Source organism: Oryctolagus cuniculus, assembly GCF_964237555.1.
Source record: "Oryctolagus cuniculus chromosome 16 unlocalized genomic scaffold, mOryCun1.1 SUPER_16_unloc_1, whole genome shotgun sequence".
Taxonomy (NCBI): domain Eukaryota; kingdom Metazoa; phylum Chordata; class Mammalia; order Lagomorpha; family Leporidae; genus Oryctolagus; species Oryctolagus cuniculus.
Window position 1 is genome coordinate 4,569,458 of NW_027208201.1, and position 22,212 is coordinate 4,591,669.

At 62.4% G+C, this 22,212-nt stretch overlaps 2 protein-coding genes across 7 annotated transcripts in view; both read right to left on the bottom strand.

Moving 5' to 3' along the window:
• Positions 1–2,134, bottom strand: part of MYO1F (myosin IF) — a 30,806-nt gene extending 28,672 nt beyond the window's left edge. Inside the window, exon 1 of one of the 2 annotated variants that reach the window (XM_008249129.4) lies at positions 1,996–2,134. In XM_008249129.4, coding sequence (XP_008247351.2) covers positions 1,996–1,998 — 3 coding nt within the window. In that variant the 5' untranslated portion in view covers positions 1,999–2,134. Of the gene's footprint in view, positions 1–681; positions 742–1,995 lie in introns of those variants that run through there. The other variant, XM_070067553.1, reaches the window with a different exon arrangement.
• An 862-nt stretch (positions 2,135–2,996) lies between these two features.
• ADAMTS10 (ADAM metallopeptidase with thrombospondin type 1 motif 10) lies at positions 2,997–21,658 on the bottom strand. Of its 5 annotated transcripts, XM_070067552.1 has the most exons (26): positions 21,411–21,536; positions 18,871–18,986; positions 17,928–18,114; positions 17,371–17,717; positions 16,892–17,048; positions 14,722–14,939; positions 12,144–12,227; positions 11,904–12,049; positions 11,563–11,606; positions 11,293–11,398; positions 11,049–11,195; positions 10,750–10,891; positions 8,728–8,835; positions 8,255–8,400; positions 8,091–8,154; positions 7,349–7,451; positions 7,010–7,143; positions 6,801–6,924; positions 5,651–5,731; positions 5,407–5,570; positions 5,170–5,296; positions 4,929–5,058; positions 4,507–4,711; positions 4,195–4,371; positions 3,966–4,125; positions 2,997–3,739 (listed from the first exon to the last, which is right to left on the bottom strand). In XM_070067552.1, exons 3-26 carry the CDS (start codon positions 18,013–18,015, stop codon positions 3,630–3,632), a joined length of 3,312 nt encoding a protein of 1,103 aa, XP_069923653.1. In that variant the 5' UTR covers positions 18,016–18,114; positions 18,871–18,986; positions 21,411–21,536; the 3' UTR covers positions 2,997–3,629. The 5 variants fall into 5 exon arrangements, 4 of the variants coding, with proteins under 4 accessions (XP_069923653.1, XP_069923652.1, XP_051691498.1 ...); XR_011385731.1 differs by lacking the exon at positions 18,871–18,986 and having other exon boundaries at positions 4,929–5,054; positions 21,411–21,658; XM_070067551.1 differs by lacking the exon at positions 18,871–18,986 and having other exon boundaries at positions 17,928–18,111; positions 21,411–21,654.
• Positions 21,659–22,212: the final 554 nt, after the last annotated feature.

A 22,212-nucleotide genomic window follows, 5' to 3' on the forward strand; every position in this document is an offset into this window, starting at 1 on the left:
CACCGTCATCACCAACCTGTAACACCAGTGTCAATGACCACCACCACCACCAACAACAACTCAACAACTCCCCACAAGGGCCATCGTCATCACCAACCTGCAACACCAATGTCAATGACCACCACCACCACCAACTCAACAACTCCCCCACAAGGACCATCATCATCACCAACCTGCAACACCAGTGTCAATGACCACCACCACCACCACCAACTCAACAACTCCCCCACAAGGGCCATCGTCATCACCAACCTGCAACACCAATGTCAATGACCACCACCACCACCAACTCAACAACTCCCCCACAAGAACCATCATCATCACCAACCTGCAACACCAGTGTCAATGACCACCACCACCAACAACAACTCAACAACTCCCCCACAAGGACCATCACCAACCTGCAACACCAATGTCAATGACCACCACCACCAACTCAACAACAGTTACACACGGCAACTCCTGCAGAGTCCCCGAGGCTGAGTCATCACCTATCAGCACTGGTAAATCCAGCAGTGCTTGCCCTGCCCGGCAGTGGCAGCTACCCTTAACTGAGTGCATCTGCTCCATAAAGGGCTTGACGGTCACGGCTGCATTGACGCCTTCAGTCACCTCCCGGCCCCCCACCTCCACAGGGAGCCCCCAGCCTCCTGGATGGTCTCCATTCATTTTCTCTCCTACCGTCTTTGATGTGTCTCTCACCTCCCAGACCGTCTGCTGAGCCGACTGTTGACTCAGCACTTTGCCCGGCTTCCTGAGAGGATTGCTGTTCTCTCGAGCAGCGAGTCACTTCCTGTGTTCTTTTGATGATAGTCTGCCCATCTGAGCTCCTGAGTCTTACTCTGTCTTGGAAGAGCTCCCATTCCAAGCTCAGAACCCCCACAGGGAAGCTTGGTTGTGACTTGGCCAGAGGGATCCTTGACCAGGGATGTCCAATTTTCCCTTGACTTTCTGGAAGGAGGTGCTCTTCTCTCTCTGCCTCTGTCCTGCTCAGCTGCCTGCTGTGGCTGCCAAGCACCCTTGTCTCTGTGCCAGCCATGGGCCCTCATCCTAAGATCTGAAGCTGTGGGAGTGGCTTCCCAGTGGTCAGCTCTGGCTCCCTCTTAGCATGCCCAGCCGGGGCAGGGATGGGACACCGTTCTCACTGCCAGGGGCCATCTGGATATTGGTAACATCATCCACAGACCAACTGAAAGACTAGCCTGCTATAGATGGATCAGAATTTTGAATCCCACATGCTGTTGCCTCAGCAGGGCCAGACCAAATAATTTTGCAGACATTATAGGGACCTCGGGCTCTAGACCCATGATCGTGACAGTCTCCCCAACCTTGTCACAATGAGCTTCAGCCCTCAACCTCAATAGGCAGTGACCCTCTGGTTGCAGACTTTCTGTTACCATCGCCATGAGCAATGCCACTGGACGTGTGCAGTCTCCCCGCCTCCGCCCTTTGTGATTGCTACAGCTGAGCCACCCACTGCCCCCCGGGGCACACCGTCACTGCACCCCACCACCCAGGAGACACAGCTTCCTCTCCCAGTTGTGAACTTTGAGCGGCCATAGCCACAGACCACCTCCCCTCCCACCGGAGGCTCCAGTGCAGAGGCCCCCAAGGAGCCAGACCAGCCGTATCAGACCAGCTTCCAAGCCTGAGGCCAAGAGAGGGGAAGTAACTTGCCCCAGGCCACAGCGGGGAATGAGGGACCAAGCAGGGCTGGAAACTGGATTCCCTAGCCCCCTGCCAAGGGGTAAGTTCCTGAACCTGCATGATTCCTTGGGGCTGTCTTCTGTGTCTTGGACCACCTGTGGCTGCTCCCCTCCACCAGCATGGTCCCCTGGTAAGGGACACTGGGGACACCCGCGCCACACCAAGGGACCCTCAGAGGGTCTGCCATTCTAGTTCTCATCACCCCACTTTCTTGTGTTTTTCCGGGCACCTCCACCTGGCTGGTGCCCCCCTCCCTTGCATGTCCAGGACCACCCAGGAAGGACTCACCATTCTTTGGGGCCGGTGTCTGTGCCTCCTGGGGGGCACCCGAGTGGGCTGTGACAGGGTACAGGTTCAGGGGGGTCCTGGGGGCGGCTGGGGCATGGCCTTCCTCCCGCTCCTTCACTCCGCTCCCAGCCCTAGTTCCTCTTACCGTGGCGGTCCCCCTCTCACTTCCTTTGACGGGAGGGGCCCTGGCCCTGGGGGCGGGGAGAGCCTCAGAGGTGGCAGGCAGGGCCCACAGAGCTGGGGCCCCAGGCTGACAGCCCCCAGGACGTCCCTCCTCCGGCTCCCCAGGGACAAGAGCTGCAGCCAAGGGCCTCAGGTCAGCTGGCTGTGGACCGACCTGCTCAGGTCTCCTCAAAACTGGGAAGCAGGGTTTCAGACGTTCGCCCTGGGAGCCCCCCAGGCGACCTCCCTCTTCTAGAGCCACCTCTGCCAGCCCTCCCCGCACAGCCACCCAGGGCAGCCACGCCTGTCTGGGTGTGGTTGCGCCCGCAAAGGGGGAGGGGACCAGGAGTCAGGTGCGGCTGACCCAAGCTTTGGATGTCAGCTCTGGATTTACCACCACCACCTTTGCTGTGCTACCCACCCCCGGGACATCTTGGTCTCCCCATCTTTCTCAAGAGCCCTTCTGGGTGGGATCCCTTGTGTTAACGCGTCCTGATCTTGGAGACACCGACACACCGCGTCCTCCTCCAGCCATGTAAGGCAGCGCTTGACCCAAGTGGGCACCGGCCTCTGGTCCATGCCCGTGAGTGGTCTTTGTCTCTGCCTGGCGGGGCATCCTCCTTGAGGGTGGCCGGGCATGGCGCCCCCTAGCGGCTGCTTCGGAAGGAGCCCGTGTCTCTGTCAAGCTCCTTCACTTTGCTGAGTCAACCTGGCAAACCTCGGTGGTGAGAGCCAGGTGCAGGAAGGCCCCGGGCCTGGGCAGGTCCCGGGCCAGCGTGGGTAGAAGCCCCCTGCTCTCTGCAGAGGCTGCCCTAGACACACAGCCACACGCGGACATCTACACAAGACAGGACTTTATTGAAGTAGGGCTTCCTGGCAAGGAGGGTGTGGGCCCCAGGGCAGGGCCTGTTAGCACCATGACGGGGCGGCCTGGATGGTGGGGTCCTCCCTGGGCACGCAGGGCAGGGGCTGGGGCCGATCTCCCCCCACCGCACAGCTCAAGGGCAACTGTAGTAATTCCCCTGCAGGGGGCGCAGACCTGTCCCGCCGCCTCACCCCAGGTCAGGCAGTGCTGGGGGCAGGGCACCTGCAGACCCCTCCCCACCCCCGCTCTTCACAGTACGTATTCCGATCACAGGGGGAGTGGGGAACACTGGCGTTCCCAAAGGTGGGTGCAGAAGGCGCTGGGCTGAACACTGTGCCTTCTCCCCAGGCCTACTCTGGAGTTGGGGGCAGGGGGTCTCACTATGTGAACTGACAGAGGGGCTGAAGAGGGGCCCTGGGAGGGTGGAGGTCACCAGCCCTTCTCCATCCCCTAGCCAGGGGCCCTGCAGGGATTCCCAATAAATAACTTCCGGTTGCATCTCACCCTCCATTCCCAGCTCCCCGCCCCCTGGGGCTCCCTCGGTGGGGGAGGGGGAGCAGGCTGCAGCCGGGTCTCCCCAGCTGTGGCTCCGGGTGCCGCGCTCCCCCTAGCGGCCGTGGCAAGTTTTGCAGCACATCTGGCGGAAGTAGGCTCGGCTGCAGAACTGAAATTTGAGCACCAGGGGGCAGTAGGCGACCTTGTTCACGTCCTTGCACTCTGGGGGCGGGGGTGGGGGGAGGAAAGGAGGGGAAATCAATGTGAGGCACACAATGGCACAGGTGGGCAAAGTTCATGGAGGCTCCCAGGTGCCTGAAATAAATGCCTTAATAAATGCTTGGATGCAAAGTTTTTTGTTTCTTTGGCTCTGGGACTATGATCAGGAAGCCCCATGCCCTCTGTGGTCTTCCTGGTGGCTCATCCCCTCGTTCTGTTGCCCACGTACCTTCAGGGCCGTCCCCAGGGGGCGCGCTGTCACACTTGGCCTCACACTGTTGTGTGGCGGGCGGCCGCAGGGCCTCGGGGCACTCACGCGACGGCTGGCCGGTGTGGCTGGTGCAGCGCACAGAGCGCTGCTGCTGCCCGAAGCCGCACTGCGCAGAGCACTGTGGGAAGGGGGCGCTGAGCTCAGGCGTCCAGCAGAGGGCCCCCACCCCTGGGGTGCCTCTGCATACCTCGCCCCACTCGCCGGCAACCCAGCGGGCTGGGGGGCAGCGGCGCAAGTTGCAGCGCATAGTGGCAGGCGGCTTGGCGGCGGGCGGGCAGTGTGCAGGGGGTAGTGTGGCTCGGTGGTCTGCGCTCTTGCAAAGTACCACGCGGTGACGGAGGCCAGGCCCGCAGCTGGGGGTGCACTGTAGTGGGAGAGGGCATTTGGGGCTCAGCAGGAGGAGGGGAAGGGTCCAAAGCGCAGGACCCCTCTCTCCCCTCCCCCAACCGGGTCATTCCAGGTTCTGCCCCCACCCAGGGAGCATAGTGGGCGGGCTGACCTCAGACCAGTCGAGGGCTGCCCACTCCGGAGGGCACGCAGGGCCGTGACAGGCCTCCAGCACCGGCGGACGCGGCTGCGGGCAGGCGCTGTCGTCCAGCGCCTTCTCCTCGGCCGCCGACACACGGCGCTGGCACACTACGGAGCGGCTGCGCACGCCCGCATCGCAGCTGCGGCTACAGCGTGACCAGTTCCCCACGACCCAGCTGCGAGGGGCATGCGGGGGGTGAGCGCGTGCACAGGCCAGGGGACCCCCATCCATCTGCTGGTCACCACCCGCACCTACGGAAGGCTGGGCTGGGCCAGGCCAGGAGGGCAGGGGAGCACCGTCACCCTGCCTCCCGCACCATCCTCTCCCCTCCTTCTCATGGGCACCAGCGTCACCGCAACCCGGGCATCCCGCCCCATCCTGGAGGCACTCACTCCGGCGGGCAGGGCTCTGTGTTGCAGGCGCGTTGCCTCTTGGGCAGCTTGCTGTGGGCGCTGCAGTGGTGCGGGGCCACTGCCGAGCTGTCCAGCTGATTGCGGCACTCCACGGCCTGCACCTGGCTGCCTGGGGGAGCAGAGGGGCCCGCTCAGCCCCGTGCATCCCCGGGAACCACGTCCCTGTGATGTGGGGGCAGAGAGAGCCTGGAGCCCGCCCCCAGCCCCGCCCGGGCCTCACCGCCCGCGCACTGGGCGGAGCACTTGGTCCAGGGCGCATAGTGCCAGGAGTAAGGCGGCAGCGCGTCGCGGGAGATAGGGGCGTTGAAGCGGTAGCGCAGAGCAGGCAGCTCTGTCCGGGCCAGCACCTGCAGTGGGCGGTGGGGGAACGGCCGCAAGTCACGTTCACAACGAAGAATCTGGATTCCCTACCGGAGGCAGATGTTCACCTGCCTCGCGCCCCCAGCCCCGTGGTTACCATGACGATGAGAGAGGCGTTAATGGGTCCCAGGGCTTCCAGGCTCTGCGTCTGGTCGGGCCCCTGCCGCAGCTGGAAGGTGGTCCCGGCCAGGGGCAGGCGGTGAGGCTGGGGGGTCCCTGGCAGCCCCTCCAGCAGCAGGGACTCCTGATCACCCTTTAGGGCTGGAGACAGTGCAGGAGTCAGAACTCGAGCCACACCCACTCCCAGATCCCCTCCTCCTCCTCCCCCAGCCTCTGCTCACCCAGGTGACTGAGGGACAGGTTCAGGTCCTGGATGAAGATGTGGACGGAGCCTTTGGGGATCCACACGACGTCCTCGTACCCTGGACGGTGGCGCTCAGCTGTCACCCATCCCTTGCATTCACAGTCCCCCCTCCCCCATTCTTGGTCCCCAGTGGTCACAGCTAACCAACTGTTCCCATGCTACAGGGACATCCCACTGCACCCTGTGAAAGACACCTATCATCACTCCCATTTTACAGATGCCAAAACTGAGGCTCCGGGAAGTCAGCTTCCCTCAGGGAAGAGGCCTAGGCTGGGATTCGAACTCAAACTTTCCTGTCTTCCTGACCACCACAAGTGACTGGATGCACCCTCCTTCATCCTCCTGTAAGCAGCAGGGTCGGGCCTGGACAGAGGGGAAGGGGGCGCCCCAGGGCCCCCAGCCACATAGGCCGACCACCTGTGCCCAGGCATCCTGGCTGATCTGGCCACGTCCCCACACCGGCCCCTGTTGGGTCCCACGCATCCCTTGGCCTGGCTTCTCGGGGAAGGGGTCATTTGGTGCTGCAGCCCCCAGGGGTCAGGTGTGCCCAGGCCAAGGGATCCTCGGTGTCCCTCTCCATCCCCCACCCCTGCACATCACTGCCATGTCTTTTGGGCTCCTGTGTCCCCGACACCTTTCCTGCTCTAACAGTCCTCGCCTTGGGGACAGCAGTCATCTGCATGTCGGTGTGGGCTCCTCCTTCCCTCCCTCTCCTGCCCCCAGAAGCCCTGACTGGCCCATCACTGGCTGCCCCTTACAAAACCAGGGAACAACGCCCACTCTGCAACTCGCTCCAGGGGGGCCCGCCAGTGGTTCCTGCAGACTGGACAGAGCCCTCAGCCCTCTCCTTCCCTCCGAAGTGCTTCCACCTTCTGAGGAGTTCCTGGGTTTCCTGATCTGTCCCACGGATGATGGCCAGGGACCCCCCCACCCCCACTGAGAGCCAGCATGAGGCCCCCACCCGCAGAGGGGGGAGATTTGGGTTCTCATCCCCTGAGCCACCGACTGCCAAGGTTTGCTGAGACCCTTCCTGATCCCGGGTTGGGGCACTTTTTGGGTGGAGTCTGAGAAGTTGCTGGCCTTGGCCCCGCCCCCAGCTGCCTGGGGCGGAAGTGAGGGGTGCTCACCGGCCCCAGGTGAGGCTGCGCTGAAGACGCCCTCGATGGTCTCGCAGGCGCTGCCGTCGCCCCCGCACACTCGGCATTTATCTTCTCGCAGGTCCGAGCCCAGGACCCGGTCGCAGCCCACGTGCTGTGTGCAGAGCGCATGGTAGGGGTGCCCTCACACCCCGCCCCCGCCCAAACCCCCACCCCGCCCCCGCGGAGGTCCCTCCCACCTTGCACTCGCCGCTGACACAGATGTCCACCGTGTCCGGCCGGCAGGGTGTCCCGTCCACGACAGCCGCTGCCCTCTCAGTGTAGAAGTTGAAGCCTTCTGCGAGGCACGTGAGCGAGCAGGCCTTCACGCCCCCTGGGGGGCACGGCCCCGTCAGACCCAGGCCAGCCCCCCTGGGACGCTGTGCTTGCTCCCTGGGGGAGGTGAGGCCCAAACGAACAGACCCCAGACCCAACAGAACCAGGGGGACCCAGTGTTCAGTGGAGGCACCCTGGGTGCTCCGGCCCCGGGCTGCGTCCATCCACTTGCTGCCGGACACGCCCCCAGCGTCCCCTCTCACCCCCTCGGTAGGTTTTCCACGTGTAGAATTTTCCACGGAAAGGAACGCTGTCAAATTCGGAGCACTGCATTTCCCTGAAGTCCTGGGAGCCCGGGGGACAGTCCTGGGGGCGCCAGAGAGGAGGAGGAAGGGACAGGTGGGCGGGGACCGAGTTAGAGCACAGAGGTGTTGCTCCAGTGGCTGGGGTTGCAGGAGTGAGGCTGGCAGCAGAGAGCAGGCTGGGACACAGGTCCAGGCGAGACTGGACTGCCGCTGACCTAAGCTAGCGGCAAGCTGGGGACGACCCCTAGGTTTCTGGTTCAGAGCAGAGGGCCTTTTCCGGGGGCAGGAGACAGAGATGGGTGAAGCCGCTGTATACTGGAGGTATACAGGAACACCTGTCTGCACCCGGGTCCCAGCCTCTGGGGGATCCCTGCAGGTACACAGGGGCAGCAGAGAAGCCGGGGAGGGGGAGGCTTAGGTGTGTCTGTGTAGGGGCGAGGTTCCAGCAAGATGGTGGAGGTCCCAGCGAGGCAAAGTGAGGAGAGGACAGGTGTTGGGCAGGCCAGGTGAGCTGTGAGGGGAGGAGGCAGCTCCACCAGAGTTCCCGGGCAGGAGGAAGGAGGAGATGCAAGGAGCCAGGCTCTGGGGTGGGCTGCTCAGCCAGGGAAGTGAGGGGCGGCCTGCAAGGGGCCACGATTCTCCCAGAGCTTTCTCCCGAACAGGGGGCAAGGTAAGTGGCCCGGGGTCTCCCGAGACTCACGTCGGTGTTGCAGGAGCGATGCCGCCGTCTCTCACCCAGGCAGTACTTGCCCCCGATAGTTGGCCTGCAAGACACGGGTGAGAAGGGGAGAAGAGATGGGGCAGGGGGCCATAGTGGGGACGGTGGTCTCCCGGCTTGTGGGGCAGGGGGTGCTGAGGGCTGACCTGGGGCTGTCGCAGTGCCGGCTGGAAGAGGACACGCCGCCGCCACACGTCCGGCTGCAGTCGCCCCACGGGGTCCACGGACCCCAGGCCCCGTCCACACCTTCCGGCCGAGACCCGAAGGGGACACACACCCGCTTGTAGCACCACTGCGGAGTGGGGGATGGGGAGTGGTGAGTGTGTCTGCGGACACCGGCGGGATAAGGCCCCTGGCTTCCCCCCACCCCCTCTAGGTCGGAGGCCTCTGCCCTTCTGGGACCGGGTGGGAGGAGCGGACAGAGGCGGGGAGCGAAGCCGGGGGCAGAGCCAGCTAGCATGGGGCGTGGCCTAGGAGCCAGACGCCACCAATGGGGTGAAGCTGGAGCACTGGGCCAGGCATGCGGGGCGGGGCTTGAGGCCAGGGGGCGTGGCCTCAGGCGCGTGCGCGGGGCTGGGGAGGACACGCCCTGCAGGCTCTGGGCGGGGCCTGCGCTCACCCCCTTGTCGATGGTGTGCGTCTGGCACAGCGTGCCCTCGGCGGCCGGGATGCTGTTGGTGATGCACCTGTTGCTCTTGCTCAGACACCACAGCTCGCTGCACACCTCCTGCGGGCCGAGGCGCCCGCTCAGGCTCGCCCCCCCGACCTCCCTCCCTCGGGCAGCCCGCCTGGCTCAGCAACACCCAGGCGTCCCGCTCTCTGCAGGCTCGGAGCTGGGCCAGTGGCCAGCGCTGCTGTCCTCGGGCCTCACCGAGTCTTGGCAGGGCACGGCTTGGGACGTGTCTGTCACTTAAGTACTTCGGGGACATCCCCGTGCATGCCACACACTCCCGGGGTGGGGGGTGTGGGTGGGGTGTTCGGGTAGACAAGGCCCCTTGCTTGAGGTCAGGGAGCTAGTTAGCCCCCTAAGGTATAGGAAGGGTGGATTCTGGCTTCCTTTTTGGGGTGCATACAGCAGCCCAGGGTTGAAACACTCTGTTCCCCTACCTGTACCAGGGAGAACCTGATTATTTCAAGCTGGAGGGGGTAGGGGTTTGGGAGGGGACAATGCTGGATCAGCTCTTCCCGACTTCCCCAGTGAAGTCAGCCCCCGTTTTTTCCTGTCTGAATCCGCCTTGGGCTGGTACGGGCTCTGTCCAGGGAGCCACTCTGATCTCAGGTTAATATCCCCGGATTTCCCCCTTGGGCTACAGTGGCCTGGTGTCATAGACCCTCTGGACCATATCCTGCTTCATTCCTCCCTGTTAGAATCATTATGTAACCCCTTTGCGGACCCTAACCCTTCCAGGCCTTGACCATCTGGGGGTTGGACCAAGCAACAGCTGTAGGAAGTGGCCTTTCCAGGATCAGCCACCGCTACCCACGTGGGAGACCTGGATGGAGTCCCTGGCTCCGGGCTTTGGGCTGTTGTGGCTCATTTAGGTAGTGAACCAGAGGATGGAAGATCGGTCTCTCTTCTCTCTCTGCTTTTCAACTAAGTAAGCAGAGCCAGTGCCAGTCCAAGCTTGCTCTTCCGCAGGTGGCTCCCCTTCCCCACCCCCTGGTAGAATCTGGAGTGCAGAGACCCTGGGGCTGAAACTCCAGCTCCGCCATGTTCTCAAGTCGTCTTGGGCCAGCCGCCCCACCCCACCCCCCACCCAGCTTCAGTCCCTTCCGGTTCTGTGAGGGTGACGGCAGTCAGGAGCTGACCCGAGGCAGTGCACATCACGGGCTCACCACACAGTGAGTGCTCAGTGCCAGCCATCCCTGTCATCATCATGGAGGGCAGCCTCAGAATTCCTGAGGAATCCATGAAAGGGGGCTGGGGTGGGGCTGGGGAGGCAGACAAGAGGGGACTGTTCATGCCACATAAGCAGTTCCAGCCGTCTGCCTCCTTGTCTCGCTGTGGAATTCACTCCCTGCTTGTGCACCAACCTGGACATGAACTTGGCCATGGCCCCGGACACTGACCCTTTGAGGAGGGTGTGGAGGACGGGGTAGTAGGGGAGTGTTCAGGGAGTGGAGGGAGGTGGGTGGAGGAGGGGCGGCAGCCCCACTGCCCTTGTGGCTGAAACAGGAAGCCAGCAGGTCTCCTGCTTCCTGGGGGGGGAGGGGGCGGGAAGCTGGGCATGGGACTCCCCACCCCCACCCCCTGCTTGCTTCTCCACGCACACAGGAAGCTTTGGGAATTTGAACCCCGGCTCAGAACCCATCCAGCCAAGGGCTGAGGCCACGGACATGGGAGTCCCAGCAATGTTCTGTCCAGCTGAAGATGGCCGGTCGCTGGGCCACTGCTTGCTCCTACCAGGTCCGCTGCTTAGTTAAAAGCCATCCAGTAGGAAGCCTCGGGCCACTGGTGCCAGACAGCAGGTGGCACCCCCAGCCCAGCCCTCCAACCAGGGCCTGGAGAAGCCTGAGATCCGGTCATGCACCTGCAGCTCCCCCGCCCCCCGGGGGGGTCACTTCACCGCCCCCTCCCCCCGGGGGGTGCCCCGTGCAGCCCCTCCCCTCCCAGGAAGGAAAGCAGGAAGGCTCTCTCTACCCCGTATTTACACTGACGCGATTTGACGCCATGCTGGAAGCGGCACTGCTCGTCCGCATCGTAGGCCTGGCCCGGCGCCACCGTTGGGTACACGAAGTCCTGTCTGGGAGGCCGGTTGTTCAGGCAGAGCCCCAGGCCGGAGCTGTGGTGGCAAAAAAGCAGCCGTCACACCAGGGGCCTTTGGGCCAAGAGCTCACCCCCAGCCCCCACCCCCACCATATCCCCCCTTCCTGGAGCTGGGCTGGGGGTCATGGGGAACAGCTGATTGGGGGGGGCACTGGGTGTGACCACATGCTCACTCCAGAAAGCTGGTGATGTAGTCGCGGCTGCATGAGGACCACACGAATGGATTGGTCTTCATGGTGATGTGGGCGGCCATGAGCTTGGCGGGGTCCTGGCCGCGGGCCCCACAGCTGTTGCCCACACCATCGTGGTTCATGCCGAACCTGGGGAGAGGGATGTTGGCTCCGCCAGGTGCCTAGAGATCTGCCTGGCTCCTCCCGTCCACCCACCGCCGCTGCGTTCCCCCCTCCCCAGGCTCACGTGTGCCCGATCTCATGGGCGATGGTGAACGCCGTGGCCAGCCCGATGTCTTCGTTGATGCTGCAGCTTCTCTCTCGCTCACACATCCCGCCCACGGGGGCCAGACCTGGGAATCGACACATGGGGAGAGGCTAGGGGCTTGGGGCTGTGCTGGCCCTGGAGGGTAGGGAGTGGGGGGCCCTGCACCCTGCCAAGTCACACCCGAGGGCTGGCTCCCCCCTTCTTCCCCAGCCCACAGCCTCCTTCATCCAAGCCAGGGGACTCGGGTACCTAGTGTGCCACAGGGCTTGTTTTTGTAGATGCAGATGTCATAGCTGGGGAAAGAGAAGGGGGCAGTGAGGGCACTGGGCTGCGTGCCTAAGCCCTGCGGCTTCCACGGGGCCCCAGCTCTGGGGCCTCTTGCTGCACCCCCAGCTGGAGCTGACAGGAGCAGATGAGCAAGCGACTGACTGAATGACCGAATGAAAAGTGAGCAAGAGAGTTCACCAGAGTCCACCTGCCCAACGCCCCACCCCCACCCCAGGCTCCCAGCAGCCCCTCCCACCCCCCAGCAGACCCCTGCACGGGCCCCGAGGGTCCCCTACTCCACTTGGCCCCTCCCCGCCCCTCACCGCGTGATGAGCACTGCTGTGTCATGGTTGGCCACACCGTTCTCCGGAATGGCGTTGCCATGGCCGCTGTGGTTCACGATGGATTTCTGCCACTTACAGAAGCTGTCCAGGGACTTCCCGGCATGGTGGGTGATCTCCAGGGTGGGCTGGGGATGGACAGAGTGAGGCGCGTGGGCGCTTGGCACTCCGGGGACTGCAGGCGGTGCCTGGTGCAGCGGGGCAGGGGTGGGGCCCTCGTACCTGGTCCTCAGTGAGCAGGATGAGACGGGTTACCAGGATGTTCACGGTGTTTCCCAGACTCGAGTCCTGGAAAAGTTTGGCAACCTGACCTCCAAGAAACAAGAGAGACCAAGTCTTAAGAGGAGCCCAGAGAGCAAAAAGTAGCAGTCAGCATCGTGGTGCAGCGGGTGAAGCCAATGCCCATGACGCTGGCCTCCCACACAGGCACCGGTTCAAGTCCCGGCTGTTCTACTTCCGGTCCAGCTCCCTGCCAGTGGCAGAACAGGGCCCACATGCCTGAGTTCCTGCCACCAACGAGGGAGACCTGGATAAAGTTCCTGGCTCCTGCCTGGCCTAGCCCTGGCCATTGCAGCCATCCAGGGAGTGAACCAGTGGATGGAAGAACTCTCTCCCTCTCTCTCCCTGTGTGTACCTCTGACTTCCAAATAAATTAATGTCTAAAAAAAAGCCAAAAATTAGCTTTTGACAGGCAGAGTGGACAGTGAGATAGAGAGAGACAGAGAGAAAGGTCTTTCTTTGCCGTTGGTTCACCCTCCAATGGCCGCCGTGGCCGGCATGCTGTGGCCGGCGCACCGCGCTGATCCGAAGGCAGGAGCCAGGTGCTTCTCCTGGTCTCCCATGGGGTGCAGGGCCCAAGGACTTGGGCCATCCTCCACTGCACTCCCGGGCCACAGCAGAGAGCTGGCCTGGAAGAGGAGCAACCGGGACAGAATGCGGCGCCCCGACCGGGACTAGAACCCGGTGTGCTGGCGCTGCAGGGCGAGGATTAGCCTAGTGAGCCACGGTGCCGGCCCAAAAATTAGCTTTAATGAAGTAAGTAGCTCCTATGTGCTGGGTCCTAGGCTGAGCCTGTGGCACACGAGACAACAATAAAGGCCACAGGAAACCTGCATTATCTTTTAACTCCATTTCCCAGGGACTCTGTAGCAGCCTCAAACATGCTTTGAGGAGCAGGCCCTGGGAACACCCAGATCTCACACAGAAGGCTCGGCGCTCCCAGCCCGTGGTGACTCAAGGCGGGGCTCCCTCCTGGTGGGCCCCCTTCCCACTCACCCACCCTGGCTGCCAGGGGTGGCCTGAGCAGTGTGCACATCTGGCTTCCTTCCAGAGCCGAGGTGGGCCTCTGGGGACCAGCAAGGCGCCGGACAAAAGGAAGCAGGAAGCGGAGCCCCAGAGGGAACCCAGGCTTTGCAGGGGTCGCGGTCTCCCTGTCTTGGAAACTCCCCGAAAGCCCAGCAGAAGCTAAGAAACTCTGAAAGCCCCAGGAAGGCAGGGCCGGGGCGGAACCTAGGGTGGCAGAGTTGGCGTCATGGCCGCATCTTGGCCAGCCTACTGCCCGCCAAGCCTCTCTGCCTACTTGGCTGTTTCATCAGCTACTTCCTGGGCGCCAAGCACTCTACCTGGCTTCCTTCCCGCCACTCCTCAGCCCCTCCAGGAGACCCCAGTACACAGAGGGGGAGCTAAGGCTCAGAGATCTAACATAGGAGCCAGGCACACCTGCCCTGTGTCTGCGGCTCTACCCCCACAGGATCCAAAATGTTCCAGGGGAAAAGAAAGCTGAGTCTACACTGATCACAGATGTTTCTTGTCAATCCTCCCCCAAACAGTGCAGTATAACAGCTGTTGACACAGCATTGATACCACTGAAATTCAAGTAATGTGGGGGGGGGGGGGTTAACTACACAGGTGAGTGTAATATGCACAGGTGATATGCGTTTTAGATAAGGGACTCTGGCCTCCTCCATGGGAAGTCCTTGGACCAATTCCTTGCAGACACCACGAGAGAACTGGGGGCCAGCTGCACTGTGGCTTAGTGGGTAAAGTCGCCTCCTGCAGTGCCGTCATCCCATATGGGCGTCGGTTCGAGTCCTGGCTGCTCCACTTCCAGCTCCCTGCTAACAGGACTGGGAAAGCAGTAAAGGAGAGCCCGAGTGCTTGGGCCCCTGCACCCATGGGGGAGACCCGGAGGAAGCTCCTGGCTTCAGCCTGGCCAGCTCTGGCCATTGCAGCGTCAATCAGCAGACAAAAGATACCCTCCCTCTCTCTCTCTTTTTCCTATCGCTGCCTTTCAAATAAATAAATAAATCTTTACAAAATAAATGAACCTGCAGCTTGCAGGCACTTCTTAAGGCTAGTAGGACACGACACACGTAAGCACGTCTGTCTGTCCGTCTGTACCTACGTATAATTCCCACAGGCTGGCCTCCCACACACTGGTAGGAGGGTACTTCAGAGAGTTCTGTGTTACCAACTCATTCAGTCCACCTTGGCCTTACAAAGTGCGTACCATTTTATAGATGGGTAAGCCAAGGCAGAAGGCTGGAGTCGCTTGCTCAACAGCACACAAGTAAGGGTGGCAGAGCTGGGTTTTGAGCCCGGGGAAGGCTGCCTCCACTCCAGGGTCTCTGCTCCTAACCTGGTCCCTCTCTCCGCATTCATGGCCACACAGGGCTCACCTCTGTACTCAGTCCCCCTCCAGCCCCAGGTAAGGCAGGGGGCTTGGGTGAGAAGGCCACACCTCTTTTCCCCGCCCCCTGGGGGCTCAGGGCTCCGCACCCAGGGAGGGGAAGGCACTTACAATGCTCATGATGGCCAGCACGTACTGCTCCACGTCTCGGCGCCCGTGGTACGCCACCATCATCTTGTCGGCCACCACCAGGGTCTCCACGTAGTGCTCTCGGCTGACGGAGCGCTTCAGGCCCGGCTGGCCTCGCTCCGTGTCGTTCCCCAGGGGCCTGGCGGGCGGCGGCTTCAGGGTGCGCAGCCACCACGGCCGCCCCTTCCACGGCTTCTCGTCTGTGGAGGCCAGCAGAGCAGGGACATCCCCTCAGCCCTCCGCCATGCCCCACCCCAACAGCCCGCAGGGACGGCTCCTGGACCTCGCGCTGCCTGCTCTTGCGGGCGGTCTGTAACAGGCTGTCTCGCGCCTGACCTGCCAAACACCTCTCTTCTATGGGGCATCTAGCAGTAGAGTCGGGCTGTACCTCGCCCCACTGCCTGAACATTCGTTTGGGTCTGTCACCCAGGTGGGCCATGGCGCCCCCAGGGCGCTCTGCCCTACTCCCTGCCTACACTATACCTGCACTGGCCTCCTGCCTCCCCACGGTAGCACCACCTAGCTTTCTGCTGGTACGACCGGCTGCACTTGTAGGTGGGAACTACAGAAAGTTCACAGGGGGACCGGCGCTGCGGTGCCGCAGGTTAAGCCGCCACCTCTGATGCCAGCATCCTATACAGGTGCCAGATGGAGTCCCGGCTGCTCCACTTCCGATCCAGCTCCCTGCTAATGCGCCTGGGAAAGCAGCAGAGGGTGGCCCAAGGGCTTGGGTCCCTGCTACCCATGTGTGAGACCTGGATGGAGTTCCAGGTTTCTGGCTTTGACATGGCCCAGCCCAGGCCATTGTGGTCATCTGGGGAATGAACCAGCACATGGAAGATCTCTCTTCCTCTGTTAACTCTGCCTTTCAAAACAAAAAACTCTCAAAAAATTAGAAAATAAGAGAGTTCATGGGAAGAGAATGAAAAGATAAATTTATATTGGTGCAAAAATATTTTTTTGGCTGGTGCTGCAGCTCACTTGGCTAATCCTCCACCTGCAGTGCCAGTACCCCGGGTTCTAGTCCCGGTTGCTCCTCTTCCAGTCCAGCTCTCTGCTATAGCCCGGGAAGGCAGTGGAGGATGGCCCCGGTCCTTGGGCCCTGCACTCGCAAGGGAGATCACGAGGAAGCACCTGGCTCCTGATTGGCGCAGCGCCGACTGTAGCAGCCATTTAGGGGGTGAACCAACAGAAGGAAGACCTTTCTCTCTGTCTCTCTCTCTCTCTCACTAACTCTGCCTGTCAAAAAAAAATTTTTTTTAAATCCATGCACGAAAAATGAATGGCTATGAAAACAAATGATGGAGACGTCAACATTTTTTGCATCAAAATAAAGTTATCTTTTAAAAAATTATTAATTTATTTTGAAGGCAGGCGGACACACACATGATCTCCCATCTGCTGGTTCACTCCCCCCAGATGCCGGCTTCAGCCAGGAGCCTGGAACTCCATCCGGGTCTCCCACAAGTGGGCAGCAGGCACCCCAGCACTTGAGCCACCACTGCCGCCTCCCAGGGTCTGTGTTAGCAGGAAGCTGGAGCCAGGAGCCAGAGCTGGGCTATTCCCAACACCCACCCCTACACTTATCTTGCAATCCATTTTCCCAAGAACATTCTGAAGAATCTCCCATGTCTGCCAGTATCCTACTCCCAGACTCCTCCGCGTCCCGCTGCGGTACTTTCCCTTGGAACAGCATGCTGCTTTCATAACCATAGGATTATCCTGGCTCGTGCATTCCCGACCGTTGAGCCCCTAACTCTCTCCTATCTGCCTCACTGGAAATCCGACCTTTGGGACAATGCCTGACACTGTCCTTTTTTCCGCCTGGCATTTTGACTGTACAGTTGTCCAGGTATCTGACACACCAATCTGTCACTCAACTGATTGGACAATGCTCTTAGCATGGTTTTCACCTGAACTGGTTGGACGAGCCTGCCCGCCTGTCTGGTTGTCTCCCTCACCGCTGGGTCGGCCGGCCAGGGGAGGGACGGAGTGCTCCACTGACCCTGCACCTCCCAGCTGTCCTGCTGCCAGCAGGTGGACGGGCCACCCACATCCCACCACCACTGTGTCTGCTTCTCAGCTCTTCCATTCTTGCACCTGCTGACCTCCAGGTGCAGCCCCTCTGCCCATCCCTGAGGGACAGGTGTACCTCTCACTCCACAGGCTGTGTCCAGGTGGGGGTGACGCAGTGAGGAACGCTTGTACACCACGTGGGGGCCGCTCTCCTCTGGTCCCCGGGGACCCTTGGGCCCGCCTTGCAGGGGCTCAATCAGGTATTCTTCCTCGTCTGCCACTATCAGGCCATGCTGGGGGGGAGGTTGCGGGGGCGTGACAGATAGCTCAGGTCAAGTTCTGGTTCCTGAAACCCCCCCTCCGCCTTTATGAGCTCTTCTACTGGGCTCACTGTGCTCCTGCGATTATCAGTTCTCGAGGCAGATTTCAGCTTGTTCATTCCCAGCCTTCCCTAAGGCTATACATTTTCCTCTGCATACAGCTTTGGCTACATCCCCCAAGTACCAATGAGCTCAAAATACTTTGCCCCACTACCATCCCCCTCTCTGACCTATCTTTCAGACTTTTTTTTAAACTGTGGCCACTCCCCCCTGCCGCCCAGAATCCTCAGCTCACCAGGCCCCCGCAGGTGCTGATGGCCACATGGGAGCTGCCGGCCTGGCCCTGCAGGTGGCCGGCGTAGAGGCAGTGAGGTCGGGCGGCCCTCTGCCAGGCCAGGCCCTCCCGTGTCCAGTACTCCACGGAGACGTGGCCTGCCAGCAGATGGGGGCTGTGGGTCAGGTTCAGCAGGAAGTGGGTGCTGGGTGCGGACACCTTGTAGAACAGGCGGGCCTCGGCAGTGGCCCCCGCGCCCCGGCGCTGCCTCCGGGGGACAGGCGGTGAGAAGGCCAGCAGTGCCCCGTTGTGGTCCACGCGGGTGGGGAAGGCAATCTCATAGCTCTCCAGGCTGGACAGGAACTCACCTGTGGGTGGGGAGGTCTGGGGTGGGCTCCAGTAGTTTGGGCTGATCCTGGCTGCTTGGCTGACGACGGTGGCCTCGCTGCCCTTAGAAGCCAGGTCCCTGGCTGCAAGGCTCTGCCGGCTTCAGTGAGCCCAGGGTCATCCCCTGCATGACTCCCAGCCCAGCCCAGCTCCTTGCCCCCTCCCTCTGCCACCCTCAAAACTGCCCCTACCTTGAGACCGGAAGGCATGTGTGACTTCGAAGGTGAGGCCCAGCCCCAGGGTGAGGGCCCAGCGGAGCAAATGGCAGGCAGGAGCCATAGGGGCTACGTGTCCACATGTCTCTCCCCAGCCCCGGCTGCTGGCAGCCCTCACAGCGCTGCCTTCCCGGTTCACAGCCTGGGCATCATCACCCAGCTTCTGGAGAAAGGGAGGGGCGGGTCAGGGAGGGCCGGGCCCAGCCAAGGCCGCTGGCGTCTGCCCCCTTCTCCAACAGGGACAGCCACAGCATTCCCCCAGTCTGAAGACTGCCCCCCTCTCCTCCTCCTCACCCCTCCCCACTGAAAAGATCAGAGAATGAGAAGAAACCAGTTTGGAGAAGGTGCACCTGGCTGGGGGAGGGGGGAGGCAGAGAGGGGCTTGGCAGGGACCCAGGAGGGGGCAGCGCAAGGCAGCAGCCAGGGGCAGTGGGTGTGGATCTGCAACCCAAGGTCCCTGATCAGGCCTTCCAGCACCCCAGACTCCCCTGTTCCTGACTCCCAGCTGTGAACAGCATCCCGTTCCTGCCCCCGCTTAGTCTTCCTCCCTGGAGCTGCTGCCTGCCCAGCCCACACCACACTGGGCCACCGCCCTGCTGCGAGCCCTCCCTCTGCTCTCCTGCCCTGCCCCCGCCCTTCCCCGCTCGCTCTGCACAATCCCCCTTAATCACACGCTGTCTTGTTGGCTTTGCAGCCTGGCCAAGTCTCAGAGCCCATCCCCAAACAGGGCAGCTTGGCTGCAGGGGAGGGAGCCGGGTTTACTGCAGCCTGCCGGCCCACACTCCCCCGCTGCTTCCTGGACCCCTCCAGCGACGGGGGGCTCACTCACAGATATTTCAGACTTCGCTGTGCTGTCTGCTCAGCCGGGCTAACGCTACTCCTTGGGTTTTTTTGTTTGTTTCATCATTATCATCGTTACCTTTTGGGGGCTTCAGTGGGTGCTGAGGTGCGGGACCCCTGAGTGGATCCTCCCCACAGCTGCCGCCTGCCCTGGGTGAGGGGTGCGTGTGTCTCTCTGTGCCTCAGTTTCCTTTTCTGCAGAGCCCAGGCAGGGAGAGGGGGACAAAGAGGAGGAGCTGGGTTGGTCCCCACTGGAGCTCCAGGGTCACTGGGAAAACCCAGAGCCGGCTCCTGTCTTACACTCACTGCCAGCGAGACCGTCCCTCCCAGGCCTGTAGCCGCTCTCTCTGGTCCTGGCTGCAGCGTCCCTGGGCGTCCTGCCTGAGTTCCCCAGCCCCCTCCCCCAGCACGGCTGGCTCAGCATGAAAGGACCCGGCAAAGGTGTGCCCACAGGTGTGTGTCAGGGGCAGGGCAGGGAGAATGGGTGATGGCCTGGGTGGGCTGCGGGTGGTGGCACCGCCTGGGACGATGCGGGGGAGGGCAGGGGACCACGAAGGGGTCAGTGGGTCTGGGAGAGGAGATGAGGTCCCAGGTGCAGGAGGTCCCAGTCAGGAGGAGGAATGGGAGCAGGGGGTTGGTGGGCTACTGGGATCCAGTGTGAGTGTGTGTGTGTGAGTGTGTGTATATGTGTGCACTGTGTCTGTGTGTATATGCTGAGCATGTCCGTGTATGTGCACTGTGTGTGGTTCTGTGTGTGCAGTGTCCACGTGTGTCCATGTGTGCACACGGTGTCCGTGTGTATGTGTGTACATGCTAAGTATGTCCGTGTATATGTATGTGTGTGCACCATGTGTGCTTCTGTGTGCAGTATCTGTCCGTGTGTGCATGTGACTGCACAGCATGTCCGTGTATATGTGTGTGTCCATGTGTATATGCACACTGTGTCCGTGTGTATGTGTGCGTGTGCACACTCGGGCTGGGCCACTGCCCCCAGCCCCTCCTCCCAGAAGGCAGGAGGGAGGTGCTGGCCTGCAGGAGGAAATGCCTCAAGGAAAGTGCCCGGAAACCGAGGCTCCGGCCCGGCCCGGGGACCCTGAAGAGACCAGAGCTCCACACACACACCTCTGGGCTGGGCTGGGCTCAGGGAGCCGGCTGCTGGGTTCCCCCTGCGCAGGCCACGGCCACAGCCGACCAGGCAGAGGCCCCACTGCCCCGGCCGCCGGCCTCCTCCTGGGCTTTGGCCGCACAGCACATCTGGCCCAGCAGGCAGGAGCAGACAAAGGCCGCCACCGCCTGTGAGGAGGGGCCCCTGCGCCCCCCCAGACTCCCCACCCACCAACCAACAACCAGCTGCTAATGAAAGGCCCTGAGCGAGCACCACTCCCTGAGACAGACCCGACAGCCGGCGGCTGCGGTGGCCTGGGTGACCACGCAGGGGAAGTGGGCGGTGCCATTCCCACACCCAGACACACAAACACGCACTGCGACCACACCTGCACAGCCGGGGCCTCGGCTATGGCCCGCACGCACCGGAGACCCAGAAGAATGCTCTGGGCCCCAGGCACACACACACATGCACAGTATACATACAGCGCACATGCATGGACACACTTGTGCACACACAGAATGTACATACAGTGCACACATATGGACACACTCGTGCACACACACAGTGCATGCACACACATGGGTACACTCACTGCACACAGTGCAGACACATGCATACATGGACACACTCATCCACACACACAGACATGGACACAGTGCACACACACTCATTGCACACACAATGCACACACATGAAGACACAACCATCAGACCCATGTGTACAGACACAAACATATACACTCGGTGCACACACAATTCATACACTGCACACACACACTGCACAGTTCAGACACAGCACGCACACACTCGGTGGACACATATGCACACACATACTTATTGCACACATACACAACCACTAGACTCATGTGTGCAGTCATAAACACACTCAGTGTACACACACATAACAGACAAGGATACACCCTGCACACACTCATTGCACACACGCACAGTGCACAACCACAGGCAGACACATAACCATCAGATTCATGTGTATACACACAACTGTGCAAAACACACTTAGTGCAGGTTGCACACACACACACTTGGTGCACACACACAACCACCGGACCCATGTGTACAGACACGCACTCACACTCGGACAGGCAAGCCGGGGGGGAAACACAGACACAGAAACCCGCACGCCCCGGGCCTACACACAGACTCACACACTCATGACAGGCGCACGGGCCTACAGGCAGACACGTCCACACCCGCAGCGCACCAGCTCATCCACCCAGACACCCCCCGCCGACACACATCGCCCCAGGAGACCTGGCGGCGGGCGCACCCGGTTCACCCCGCGCTGGGGGACGCCCGCACGCACATACGTGGACGGCCGCGCGCACCCCGCGCACACCCAAGCGCTCCCGCGACCCCAGGGTGCGCTCCGGGACATCACGCACCGACACGACGCACGGCGGGACGGCCCGGCGCCACCCCCATCCCGGGCGCAGGCACACACCACGTCCCGCACCAAGCCCGCCGCCATCCCGCCCGCGGCCCGCTCGCTACCTGCGCCGCCGCCGCGGGGCCTCCCGTGCGCCGTGGACGCCGCCGCCGCCGCCGTCTCGCCGCCCCGCGCGCGCAGGAAGGGAGGGAGCGAGCGCGCGCGGCGGCGTGGCCGGGGGAGGGGGCGCGGGGAAGGCACTTCCTGAGCCGCCTGCCAGGGTTATAAAAAAACCCCCAGACCGCGCGCGGCCAGAAACCCCGCCCGCCTCCGCCGCCGCCGTCGCCGCCGGCCGGCCTGGGCCGCGAGCTGGACGCGGGCCAGGGACCCGGGAGCTCGGGCCGCCGCGCCCCGCCCGGGCCGGGCGCCCCATCGTGCATGGGGGCGGGGAGCCGAGAGGCGCGGGGGAGGGGACGGGGAGAGGGTGGGGAGCGCGAAGTGGGAGGGTGGGGGAAGGGGAGGGCAACGCTGGGTGGGGGGCGAGTGGGGGAGGGGAGCGCTCGCTGCCTCGCCAGCATCAGCAGCTTCGGCCGCAGCTGTTAGTTATTGAACCGCTATTGGGCGCCTCCCGTGTGCCAGGCACGGTGCCCGGGGCGGCCGGCTAGACCCGCCCTCCCCAGCTCCCCTCTCTGCCCCTGGGCGCCGTGCCGCTGTGAAGTGGGGCCTGGTTGGGTCCCAGGTCACGGATGAGGAAGCCGAGGCCGGAGGGGGGTGAGGGGGAGCGGAGAGCTGGCGGAGCCAATGCGGGCGTGGGGGTGTCCTCGGGCTGGGATGGGAACCCCCCGGGAATGGGGGCCTCTTGGTGCCAGGCTGCAGGGGTTGGGTGGGGCTGGCAGGACCTTGGCCGAGGCCGTCGCTTGTTGTGAG

Excerpts from the sequence above, each read along its gene's own strand:
- ADAMTS10 (XM_051835537.2), bottom strand. Across the intron at positions 10,892-11,048 it reads TACATCACCAGCTTTCTGGA|CTCCGGCCTGGGGCTCTGCC; the intron begins GTGAGCATGTGG and ends TTGCCACCACAG. Across the intron at positions 4,712-4,928 it reads ACAGAGCCCTGCCCGCCGGA|CTGGGTCGTGGGGAACTGGT; the intron begins GTGAGTGCCTCC and ends TGCCCCTCGCAG.